We start from the raw sequence: 13,886 nt of genomic DNA on the forward strand, positions 1-13,886 counted from the left end.
GATTTGATTTAAGAATGTATACATTTAATATGTATACATTTAAAATGTGAAAATTTTTGTCACGTAAAAGTATTGAGTAATTCCGTTTTAAACAAGATGAAGTGTAAAATGAACCTTTCTTCCCCCTCTGTGATACCTTTGAAGTCATTGCAGTGTGTTTACCTTGATGTTTCGTCAGAACCGACTTCAAATCCCCACACCACTGCTCCAGTACACACACATCCAGACACACACACACACACACACACACACACACACACAAGCATCCTCTGCCCTCTCGACTACCTTCCTAAGATTGGACAAGCCTTTCATGGACGCCTACGGAGCCTCCTTTTGCAGGTGTAGAGTTACCACTGTTTGAGACATCTGCACACTGTGCTCAGAACTGCCTTTGTGTGTGAGTGCGCGTGTGCGTGCATTTGCGTGTTTTGCAGACTCAACCTGGCGTCTGGTCCCGGAGCCAGACACACCACTCACAATACACAGTGATGTTCCTCTCATTCACCTTTTCAACCTCTCTTTTCTTTCCTCTATCTTCCATTTCTTTGATTCTCCACTTCCACAGATGGACCCTGCTATTTGAGACCTCAACAACAGAAACCAACTTTGTTAAAATGTCGCTGATGAAGCCATAGATAAGCACACAGATTTCCTTTGATGATTTAGTGATCAAGTCATTCTGCACAATAATATGGGATTTAACATCTTTGGGCAAAAACAGTAAAGCACAAAGTCCTCAGAAGGACCAACAAATTTGATACATCTGCAACAGGTGGTTTGTGAATTTATTTCCAAGGGGCTGTGTCTACACGAAACACCACAAAATGATATATATGGTGGATTCACAAGAAGAGTGATAGTATTACAAGCAGCTGGTAGAGCATCTGCTACTGAGTCATAAAAGTAAGCAAATATCTATAACAGTGACAATACTTTGTAGATGCATTAAAGATTATTAGCCAGCACTCAGTGTTTGATCATCATATTTCTTATTTTCTTCCATGCACCTGCCTGGTAGGTGGGGTGAACTCCACATGGTGAAGTACATGACTTATGTACCCTCATGTTCCAACACGCATGCCAGACAAACACAAAATATAATTTGAATGGAAGATATTGAATTTTCTGCGGTGCTAGATTATTCATGTTCAACCATGTTTTTATGTTGGGGATCATCTGCTTTGTCACACACAGGAAGCTGCCAAGTTTGAGTTGATTTATGATCTCATTTGTCCTTTTCTCGTTAAAGCAATGTATTAGTACTCTTCAGTAGTTGCAAATAATTAAGAACTTAATGGTCTATGCAAATACATAAAGCATTATAATTAATGCTGACTATAAAAGCACAAGAAAGTTTCTCAAATTATTTTATAAAGGAAGGTAATATTTAACCTGAGCCAAGAGTTATTACTGATAATGAGTTTTAATAGCCAAATATGACCAAGTGACTCATGTCTTCTTATTAATAATGTAAGTCTGAATTAGTGGTAGTATTTGATTAATGTTTTTTAATTGCCATTATTAAAAATGGCAACTAATGTCTATAGTTAGTTAATTACAACTAATCACAGTTTAATCAAAAAACAAATATTGACACAAAAAGCAATATCTTCAATTAAAAAAGCTTTTTTGCTGCTATTATTGCATAAATAAGGCATACGAGCTCAACAACAACAATATCTACTCTCTTATTTAAGTTATTTAACGATTGGTGCAAAGTGCTGTAATACCTGTTCAGCTCTCAAGTGTTCCAGGAATCCCTGATCATTCACGTAACATCTTTGAAAATATACTTGATTTGAAATGTGAACAGTGAGTGGTCATATTAGCGTTGAAGAAAAAAACTATTTTTCCTAAAAATATTTTTCTTAGAAGAGAGACACATTCTCAATTATACCAGGAAGTAGGAAAAGTATTTTGAAAACTTTCAGCAAACATGTCTAAAGGCTTTAGATCTGAAGTCGACCTCTTTGATGGTGCATCAGAAAGTCAAAGATTCAATATAGAGCTCAACTTACATTGGTATTAATGTACCAATACCATTGGTACATAGTATTTTTTTACTATAAATACACATAGATCAAGTGTAGGAATTTTTTCCAAAGAAAAATGCTAATCATTGTGCAGAATAAAGCTTCCCATTAATAGTAGTGGCACATTTTGTTGTGTCCAAATAGCAGTAGTAAGAGATGTCTGGCATGGTTTTAGACAATGCCACGTCAGCTGTGATTTACTCTTTGGCGTGTAGTTTTATTGGCTTCCAGCCCCACAAGAGTTAGAAAACACACACATACACACACAAACAGAATGAAAAGCCCCAACTCTACAGCAACCGCTCCAGCCCAGACAGAGGCCGAATTGTTTTGTTTCCATAGTGACCTGGCAGCACACAGCTGACTGCAGCAGAAATACACACACAAATCCAGAGTGAAGACAAAGACCAACACACACACTCTCACCAACACCATTAAAGGGAGCACACCGATATATGGACACAGGGGCACACAAAAGAGAGGAGAGATATGGGGGAGGAAGAGCAGGAAGCGAGGAAAAGGGGACGAAGGAGAAGTGAAACTGGAGTAGGCTGAAAAGAAAAGAGTGAAAGGCAGATAAGCAAATGCAAAACAGAGAGAGGCTGAAGATGTGTGGGTGGGATTAAGACATATTTACTTAAAAACCTTTATCCCCACCTTCCAAAAGATCTGTCCTGTCTTACTTATGTCCATTATTTCTGCCTATAGTTTCTACCCAAAACCTGTCAGACCATATGAGCAGCTCTGTGCAGACCAAATAATCTCATCAGTCACACAGGCAGAAACATGACACCTTAAGATAGGCTGGAACGCCATCCTTTTTTTTTTTTTTTTCACTAAGCGTAGGTGGAGAAAAGTTTTGGAGCTGAAGTGAGCCAACTCCCTGCCCCCCTCCATTTCTTAGCTTCTCTCTGTCTTCACATGAAAGTGATAGATCTGGGGCTTTATGACCTCTTTATCGACACAAAGAGCGCATTGAAATTGGGGGAGAGAAAGAGGCAAACCGGCCCTCTACTCATCACAACACCCTTTTTCAGTACTACATTTCCTCTGCTTGTAACAACCTCACCACCACCACCCATCACTCTCTCCTGACTTTTTTCTAAATCGTCCCCGTCTCTAAATTGTCCATTCCACTTGCAGAACTCTCACACGTTTTTACAACTAACCACACAGACCAATGGTAAAACAGTAAAAAGCACAAAGAGTAAATTTTCCCACCCCTATTTGGCAGATTTAGACTATCTGTAGTCTTCTACAACCCATCTACACACATTCACTCCTACACACTCACACATACACACACAGCAGTGGTGGGAGCGTACGACACTTTCTGACATCAGTGAGCAACTGCTGCCTGATTGTTACCAGATGGTTTTACCAGCTTTCCTGTGTGCGTCTCTTTAGTATTCCTCAAGGAACAACATTTCAACACAGCTACACTGACTTAACAATGTGGAAATGGGAGAGCTGGGAATCCCCTCCAATTTTTGCTACGACTGCAATTTGTGTTTCAAAACATTGTTGTCCCATAGTAACAGAATGTGACCTGATAAAAATATCAGGATCTTTGCATCTACAATTCATTTTTTATTTCTACATTAAGCCATGTTTAATAACCTTACAATTTGAGTTACAGAAGAAAACCCAACAGTGCCACTTACAACGGGTGAGCAGGCAGTGCATTTGTCGAAGGCCAGGCTGGCAGGCAGCACGTTGTCAAACCTGGACAGAAAGCCTCGGATCTGTAGAATAAAGGAAAAAAAAACCACAAACTATATGAGGCAGTTGGAATAAATGTGAGAAAAATTAAGTTTTTTTTATGATAAGCCAAGAAAATAAATGTTCGAATCTGGGAATAACACCCCTCTCCCATGGCTATTTCTTACAATTAAAATAAAACACAATGATGACACAATGTAAAGTAGTGAAGACAGACTTGATATAAAAACTTTTGAGAATGTGGTTTTTTGTGTATTTTACAGCAAGGAAGAGAGCTCCCTCTGGTGGCGGAAAGATAAGTAGCAGCAATCTTTTTAGTGTACCAGTTTCTATAATCTTTTTAAAAGTAAATAACAAAATAAGAAGAGATGAAATACTTTTATTATTAATAATTAAAACCAATATCTTCTGTGCTGTAAATCGACTCCTGTTTAATCGACTTAGCATAGTAAGCGTCTGGAGCATTTGCCAGATGTATGAAAATCCAATTTCAAACAAATACAACCAGGGCTGTTTGGTCAGGGAAAATGTCAAAATCACAATTACTTTTGTCTCTATTGAAATTAAAGTTGTGTTTTGTTAATGTGATTAATTGCTAAGTTTTGAAAAAAAAAAAAAACATTTATAGCAATCAAAGAACAAAAAACATGACTTTTCTTTTTTGCTCCATACATGGATTTTTATGATAAACTAGTGCAAAAAGTTATTTGAATTAGAAATTAGATTATTAATAAATAATTTTGGTATTTTGTTAACTTAACTAAAGCTCTAAGGAGGAGCTTTAGTTAAATAGGTGGCACCATTTCAAGGTAAATACAACTGTGAACTAAAAATAACACAATGGATGTGGAACAGTGATTTGCAGGAGGTTCACTTGTACATAGAGCATAAATTGAAGGCTTTGGAGCAGTCTAGTCAAAGTTAATAGTTAAATACAAATGAAGTGCTGTTGCATGATTTTACCCCTCAAATCTGGCTGCAATAAAATAGTTCTGGAGATTAGGCCAAAATTCCTCCAGGATATTGTAAAAGATGCATTTCCAGTTGCTGCTTGGTTGCAGAAACAGATATTAAAGACAGACTTTGGCTTGAAAGGACTAATTGCTACTTTAGAACGGCTTACTCAGGTTATCTTTGTCTAATAATGATCTAGATATACACCAATAACTTTTATTAAAGCAGTATATCAAGATAAACCAATGCCAGTTGGCATATTTAAATTTTGGAATATTTCTGTTATGCTTTTTAAATATCAAAGACGACCTACACATTCTGCTTCTCTGTTGTAAATATGTTTGAGCCTGCTTCTTTCTCTTCTCTACTTTCTTTTCCTTCTTTCCTTCTTGTCTAACCATGATCATGGTTGTCTGAATCATGAAATTCAAGGACGACAAAAAAAATAAAAATTAACAAGCATCCAAATCAAACAGAAGAAAGAAAAATCTTCAAAATGTTTAAATGAGAGACTCCTGGTTTCTTCAAAGCATAGAATGATGTCCAATTTATCCCTCTTTGAGTCTACTAATGGAGTAAATTTTATTCAACTGAACTGAAGTGAATAATATTAGGATGTAAAATCTGTGCTATTTGTAATCACCAGTACTGCACTGGTGATTGTCACTGGTATGATGCATACAGAAGAGACATCAGCGTATCACATTTGAACAACAGTCTCCTTCTTGAAAATATTTTTAATTAATTTCTTGTCCTCTGCATCTATTCATTTCTGGTCATTTGTATTGCAAAGGCACATTCGGTGAAAATTAGCAATGACAAAAAAAAGATTGTAGCACTGTCAATTTGACTGCAATAACAGTCAGTAAATCCAGTATTATTCTAAGAGGAGAGTTTGCAGAGCAAACAAGTCATAAATGATGAAAGGGTGAGCTGACAAGTTAGTCAGACTTATGGGTGGGTGGGATAAGAATTCAAATATGTAAACCTGCAGAGCCTTCACAGAAGGCACATACTGGACACACATCCACTGCATGACCGAAGGTGAAGTAGAGACACCTGGCTATTTCTCTATTCTCTGTCTAAAAAGGTTCAAGCAGTAAGAATGTTTTGGTTAAGTAGGCTTCAGCATACTTATAAGTCATAAGTTGAATTTGAACTCTTTCCACTTATGCAAAATGTATTAAATGTTATGTAAATTATGTAAATGTTCCATGAGATGTTCAGTGCTTAGAAACTTTTAGAAGCTGACCCTACATTCAGTTTCATCTCTGGTTAGTGTGATGTGTTCCTGGTTCTTCATTATGCTGTTTATTCTCCTACAAACATCTGAGATCTTCACGGCTGGATAAAACATTGACTAAACTGGAGACAAGTAGACACCATTCACTAATCAGATTACTTTGAGGGTCATTTCTTGCACTGGACTGTACTGTAGGATGTTAAAAGTTTTTATTTAAAAACCTTCTTCACAAAATACAATACTTTGCCTTGATCTATCACATAGAATCACAATAATCCCTTTAAGTTTGAGGTTAGAACTTTATAATATGCAAAAAGTTCAAAAGGTATGAATAATTTTGCAAGATGCTATAATGACTAAGGCACTTGGGGCCAAAATACATATTTATGTAGTTCACAAAACATAAATCTAAAGAAGAATTTGGATTTCTACCTTTTTATCAATATAAAAATGATCCACTTACGGAAACCAGACAAACATTGATCAATAATTAAGTTCAATTACTAGTGTGGGAGTGATAGACATTGAGAGTTAAACAAAATTTTTAATCAGTTCTGTACATCAGCTGGGAAAGATTCAACTTTTCGAGCTAACTAAACGTTAGCTTAAAGATAATTAATTTTCTTATTACTGAGAATGGCTTTCTCAGCTCCAACCAGATTTAATCTGATTTATTTAAACATATTTTCAGTTAAATTATTTTTGCCTATCTGTCTGATTTAAATATTGTTGAGTAGCAGTTACTGGACAGATATTGTGATTTAGAAATCACATTCCAGTAGATATGGAGTTCTGACTGAACAAGACAGCTCAAAACGGAGATGTTACCTTCCTGATACATCACAAACGACACATTTATTTGGGCTCCGTATGTTTTCTAAGCCCATTTCCTAACAGCTTTCTCGCTTATCAATATGACCTCCACCAAACCACACATGGGAAGCAATATTCATGATGAAAAACAAGATTTGAAAGGAAGTTGCAGTTGCTAAACAGTTACCTGGTACTTAAAAAAGCTCCAAACTACCGGTGGCAAAAAATGATAAGCAGTAAAAGAAAAACTGAACTAAAAATATTTGTAATTTGAGATATAAACAGTGTTTAATTTCTAAAACCGCCACAAGCTGTCACTGTGGCACCACAGAAAAAAAGAATAAGCAGCCTTTTCTGAATATTCACAGTTTGTCAGGCTTAATACATATTCTAATACTCAAGGATTACTCAGCGACGCTCCCAGGCATGTTATTTTTTGGCACCTCTTCTTTTTGATAATAATCATCGCTATCTGCACACACAGTTGCATTTGCAAGCCACTTTCCTTTGGGTTATTTGGCAGAAAACTCCCTGAGCAGCAAAGGTGTCAAAGCAAATGGCAGGGATTCATATTCCCAGGATGATGAATAATGATGATGATACAAATGGAGTTGGTGAGACGCAGCACTGAGTTAGCCAAGAACATAGTTTGGATGGCACCAAATCATCCAATCTCCTTATTTAGTGGCTCAGTATTGAGTATTTAATTATGATTTCAGCCAATTTTTAGGCTCCTTCTTATTAATAAGAGAGCTATTAGTTTGTTTTGTTCAACTATGCATTGTTTTTAAGACTAAATATGAAATAAAAACTATCTGATAAGCACCAATATAAAATATTGTGTATTTAAAATTAAACTCATGTTGCGTTTTAACACCGGAAACGCAAAATACAAGCCACCAAGTTTATAGCATACCTGAACAGACCGAAGGGAAAGAAGAGCATGTGTGTGTATATTCTGACAAGCACAGTCACTCTAAATGTCCTTCTCTTGATCTTCAATCTCGTTTGGCTCTGTTCATTAATAGCGCCACTTCAACAGTCATCAGTATGTATGAAACTAAATCAATATCGAGACTCTAGTGCTAGAAAGAGGGAAAATGTTTGTATTAGAGCCAAGGTTGAAGCAAAGACTTGACAAATCATACAAACCAAGTTTATAAGTAGTTTTTACTTTTCAAAATCCTCTCCTGGCTCAGACTTAGAGACCCGGGCTAACCAACTGAAGGACAAACTGTGTTCAGATAAACCTCAGCCTGCAGGAACTCTTGTAAAATTAGTAGATGTACATTAAAGTCTTACTTATGTTCTTTAGATATTAGTGATTGTAAATGGTGACGTTCAATTATTGGCAATATAGCAAAGCTGCCATTGGAAAGGCAGCATGTTCCTAAAAGAACAGACTTACAACATTGCTCATTTGAAAAAAATAAAAACAAAACAAAACAAAAAAACAACAAGGCAAGAGAAAATGAGTTCTGTGACATTTTTGAAAAAAATTTGAAGACATGAGCACAAAGACTCATGTCTTCAAATTTGGTGGTGGGGGTGTGATGCTTTGGGCTCATTTTACAGTACAGTTACATAAAATACTGAATCCCAGTCAGAATGCAGTATTTGGTTAACTAATACATTTTATTTATTCTAACAAGAATAAATAAAGGTATTTATAAGAGGTGTTTTTTGTGTGTGATTTGTTTGCTTTTTAGTTAATAATCTCATGAATAAATATATGCAACAGGACCACTGTAAAAGGACTTGGCATATTTTATCAAGTCTCAGTTGGATTTAGTAAATTTTTAACCATGATCTAACTTTAATTTGGGACATTGACAGATACTTAAGATTTTCATTAAAAAACAAGTAATGATATTCATATATATACTGAAAAACAATTTTATAGAAAAAAAAAAGAAAACAAATCAAGAGATTACAAAAAAAGCCTAATGGGAACAGATTAGCTTTCAGTTGTGATTTGAAAGTAGGGAGAGTAAATTTTGCGACTGTCTGAAAGTTTCAGGGGAGCAGAGAGAGAAAAGCTTCTGCTGCCTGCGGTGCGAAGCCTAATGTAGCTTTAGATAAGGCGCCGAAGGCTGTACTTCATAGTAAAATGTCAGTAAATGGGCTTCCATGTCTTAGTCATTGTGGCTTTGAGGCACGAGGAGTCGGCTCATTAACAATCTAGAGTTGTGTTTGATCTTTCTATTTATAACATTTTAACTAACCATTGAAATGACCCAACATTGGGTCCATTGCGAGGAACGAAAAATGTTAAAATATAATGAGGGCCGACAAATGTGAATATGCTAATGAGTACCACATTGAAACATGTTGCTTTAATTAAGATGTTATATTAAGAGAAATACGCTGTTTCGACTGAACAGAGCATGTTTCACCACCATCCAGTCTCTCACTTTATTCAGTGGAGATTAAAGCTTTTTCTTTTGAAAATGTAACACAAGATAATTACTTCTTATTTTAAACATACTGATATATGCATGTCACTCACACAGGTGAAAAATGTATACACATAAATTATCTCTAAAATAAAGTCTGTTTTAATTTCTTAATGAGTATTTTTGGCTTCTTCAACAACGTCTATACACATACATGTCAGATATGCCAATCTCATATTTAATTTATTAATTTATTCAGCTGTTTCAACCTGTATTTCAACTTCAACTCCCTACTGAAGCTGCTACCCCCGCGACCCAACCCCGGATAAGCGGAAGAAGATGGATGGATGGATGGATGGATGGATGGATGGATGGATGGATGGATGGATGGATATACAGATTAATATAACTTTGAAATATATTGCACAAACTTCATTGATTTTATAATCAAGAACAAAAGGTTTGTCTCATTATTGTTAAACTCTCACTGTTACATACACTTGTGGTGTGTATAGTTCATAGACACTCATCGTAGCCTTAAAATTCCAGATTAATTCTAGGTTGTTAGTGATTTATTTACATTTTCACTGATTTGTTTTGGGTTTTATAAAAAAGAGCTTCAATGGTTCTTCCAAGAGGAGTCGAATGTCAAGTTAGAAATATGCCAGAATCTTATTTACAGCTAAACACAGCATGTAAATAGCATTGAACTAAATAATAATGTGGGTGCATATTTACATTTGAGCTGCATTAAATGATGACCTGGTGTACATTTACAAAAATCTGCAGTATTTTATTGTATTGTCAAAGAACAATTTAAATCCATCATTAAAAGACCAAAATGAATAACATTAAAACTTAGAATGAGTGAACAAGGTTATTGCTACAGTTTTCAGCTGATGTTGTTCAGGGATGTAAATTCATGATGTGCATTCTTCTCTTCTTCGGCAAACTTGTTCAAATAATTAATTCAGGTCACTTTTGGTCTATTCAGTTTTTACAGTATCTTAATGCAGCATTTATTAAATTCTGCATTTGCTGTTTATTTAAAACTATGACATTTTCTTGTATTTTGGATCTTCCATTTTATTTGAGCTGTTGTTGCCATCATTTCTGTGCATCTTTGTGGTTTCCATTTGGTTGCCACTTTGCTGCTGGATTTACCCACACATGGACAAATAAAAGATTTTTTTTATATATATTACTCCTCTTTTATATCCTGCCTAATCAAGGATTTTATACATGTATCCATCTTGTTCAAAGCAGAGCTCTCTCGTCCTAGTAATAAAGTGGATGAGTGTGAGTGGGTTTGTGTGTCTCTAACCTGATGAGGCACAAGACCGAGAGACGTGGGTGGTTCGTTCATTCTGTCGTCACTGCTGCTGGCCACTGCGTAGCCCCTACAAATAGAAAATACCCTCAGTAAGTTTGTGTGTTTTCAAAAATCTTAAACATTCCCAGAAATAAAACTTAAAAACACATAATAAGCTCTGAATAACAGAAAGTCATTGAGCTCAGAAACTCCAATGTTTGTGAAAGAAAAATCATAAAAATATAGAAGCATCCTGAATGCATTGTTGAATTCACAAAACCATTGCCTAAATTGTGAGTTTAATCCATTCAAATTCAACTTCAAATATTTAAATGACAGTCCAAAAGTAAAGCAATACAATAAGTGAGTGGATTTCAAAGGAATAAATTAAAAAATAGTAAGATTTGTGACAGATCATTGAGACAAATTTCAAACAACTACTTTCAGGGTAATGTTTTTATTTTTAATTTTTTTCAAAGAAAGTCATATCCAGTGACCAAACAGTTTTGTTTTCATATTTACAAATCTCTAAATAAAACTGAACTTTTGAAAAGGCAAAGCAAACCTCTATGTGTCAGTTGTCCATGAAGATGAGCTACAAGCTGCAAGTAGAGTGCGCTATATAATCCATCACTGCCGTTTGTTGTTTGCTTTTTTTAAAAATCATGTTGCCCAATGACCTTGTCGCAATGCAGCGGTTCTATATTCTATTGCTCTCAGCCATCAGAAAGGAATATAAAATATTAGTTTTTGGCTGAAATATCTGATTTTGAACAATCCATCAGAACATGAATTTAAAAAGTGCACACAAACAATTCAAACCAAATGTTTGCATAGTGTATAAAAATGTCATTGTCATCATGAAATAGAACTAACAAATTTTGCTAAATGCCAGGATTTTTAAAAATATTTTTATCAAAATCAGAAATTTACATACACCAAGTTAAATTTGGTAAGTCTCAGATGAAGACACCATTACTCTGTAAGCATTTGATTGGTTAATTCACAGAATTTTCGTTAAATGGAGGCCCACTCATGGCTGTATCAGGCAACTCCACAAACACATTGCTTCGTTGTGTGACATAATAAATCAGCGAGAACTCAGGAGGAGAACTGTGGACCTCCACAAGTCTGGTGGATCTTTAGGTGCAATTCCAAGATGTGCAAATCAAAATCCAGAACAAAAGCAAAACAGATTGTCGAAATGCTGTCAGAAGGCGTTAAAAGAGTGTCACTCTGCAAAATGACAAAATAACCTGCACTGGAAGCCCACTCAGAAAGGAAGAAGCTTTTACTCAGAAAGCAACATAGAAAGAAAGCTTGATTACCTTGATTGGAAATGCACAGCAGTAAAAAGAGATACATTTTTGGAGACATGTTCTTGTATTCTGATGAAAGTAAACTGGAAGTGCTTGAAGCTTAGAAGTCTAAAAACATCATCTCAGAGTCCCTTCTCCATCTAGCCAGTTAATATCAGGTCCAGTTCTAGCCAAGATGGGTGTGTTTCTATTGGCGTTGTGTTCCTCACTAAGTGGGAGTGAACGTAGGCAGGAATAATGTGGGGGAAATGGGGAAGCGTCTGCGTGTCGTGAATGTGCAAAAAGCAGTGGGCGACGCTCTGATGATCTTATTTTACACATATACTGTTGGGCAATCAGTTTCTTTAAAATCTCTTAGTTTATTTGTTCATTGTGGGTTTGCCTGTCCAGTTGACTATACATGCATTCTTCCACCACAACTGATAAAAACCAACACTTACAGTCTAGTTGCAGATCTAAAGTGTTGGTTGAGATGTTGCTGCTGAAATAAATCAACAATGCAATCTGCTGACAATCATACAACTTGTGAGGAATACCCAAAGTTTGACTTGTACGTCCCTAAAGGGGGTTCTAAAAACCATTCAGTATCTCCAAATATAGACAAATCTGGCCAGGCTGATTAGGGAAAAAACAATTCACGCCCACGAAGGAGCAGCTGCGAAGTATGGAACGGCAAAGTCATTTTGTGATTTTTTTTTGCTTTGATAGGGACTGGTGTACTTCACAAAATAGAAGGGATCATAAAAAAAGAGCATTGTGTGGACTAAAAGAAAAATCTACTATGAAAACTGTATGTTTACTTTGAAAAATTCAAGAAAAAAAACCTCTAAAAGTAAGGTTATGTTCCTTTTCAGTCAATTTATGTAAACATCTGGTTTTAACTGTATAGGTTTCCTTGTTCAGCCCAACATGCTTTTCCATGGTAGCGTTTTGCACTTTTGAGATGTTGGCCAAATACAAAGCAACATGTAATTCAAACTTGGCATGAGTACAAAAAGACACTGAGCTTATTTGTGCTTTCAGATCTCAAATGCAGACAGAAGGAACACTTGAGCTTTTGTATAAGCTCCATGACTACGAGTAAACCTACCCAGTTTGAAAAAACTTTTCTTCATGTGAACAACAATTATTAACATTTCACACTGAGTTGACAGTGGTTTTACAAAGTCAATGACTGTCAAACTGCTTGAATACCTACGTGCCAATTATGTGCGTCCCGGAACTAAGAAATAAATAAATGTGCTATTGGGGACTTCTGGGGATAAAAGCACAATATGAGCGGGTTAAAATGCAACAAAAAGAACATGCATTGAGTGCCAACTTAAAAGAAGCAGATATTACTGTAAAGACAGAAGCAAGATACCTCTAAAAGCAAAGACAGCATAAGAAAACTCATTCTGATCTTTGCTCTTGAAGCTTTTCATTCCAGAAGGAAAGAACAGCTGTGTAACTGCATACTGAATTTCAAAACACCCTAAGATAAAATTGCCCAGCAAGTGGCCTCTTTCGTACAAACACACACTTCCACAACTCTTTTCTTTTACAGAAACACACCAGTGCACATGACTACACACTCAATAGGCAGAAAAACATCTCCTTCAACGTTTTGAAAAAAGGATGAACTAGGTGCAGAAAATATCAAACAACCACAGATCACAAAGAGAACTTAAGAGATCACTGAACCGTGGTGTCAAAAGGGGGGGAAAAACTAAAACAGTAGTGACACAAATGCCTGCAGCATGGTAAAACATCAGCTGTAGTGCTCTTCCATCAATAAGACAAGATGATCAAAGATCACTTCAAATTCAAACGGCTGCTTGTGCTAAGGCAGGGCTCTCAAACTCCAGTCCTCGAGGGCCGCTGTCCTGCAACTTTTAGATGTGCCTCTGCTGCATCACACCTGTCCTGAATAGAATAATTTGGTCATTAGCAAGGCTCTGGAGAACTGATCTACACAAGGAGGAGGTAATTAAGCCATTTCATTCCAGTGTTTTGTACCTGTGGCACATTTAAAAACTGCAGGACTGTGGGGCCTGAGGACTGGAGTTTGAGACCCCTGTGCTAAGAGCTGCTTACTAAGGCAGTAATCTGTAC

At 36.1% G+C, this 13,886-nt stretch overlaps 1 protein-coding gene across 4 annotated transcripts in view; it reads right to left on the reverse strand.

Annotated features, from left to right (window-relative positions):
• Positions 1 to 13,886, reverse strand: part of atg7 (ATG7 autophagy related 7 homolog (S. cerevisiae)) — a 72,274-nt gene that overhangs the window by 33,015 nt on the left and 25,373 nt on the right. For all 4 annotated transcript variants that reach the window (XM_044121194.1, XM_044121193.1, XM_044121191.1 and 1 more), the window contains 2 exons: positions 10,486 to 10,561; positions 3,698 to 3,778 (listed from right to left, as the gene is read on the reverse strand). In XM_044121194.1, the coding sequence (XP_043977129.1) occupies positions 3,698 to 3,778; positions 10,486 to 10,561 (157 nt within the window). The remainder of the gene's footprint in view (positions 1 to 3,697; positions 3,779 to 10,485; positions 10,562 to 13,886) is intronic.

This window comes from Gambusia affinis, linkage group LG07, assembly GCF_019740435.1.
Source record: "Gambusia affinis linkage group LG07, SWU_Gaff_1.0, whole genome shotgun sequence".
Taxonomy (NCBI): Eukaryota; Metazoa; Chordata; class Actinopteri; order Cyprinodontiformes; family Poeciliidae; genus Gambusia; species Gambusia affinis.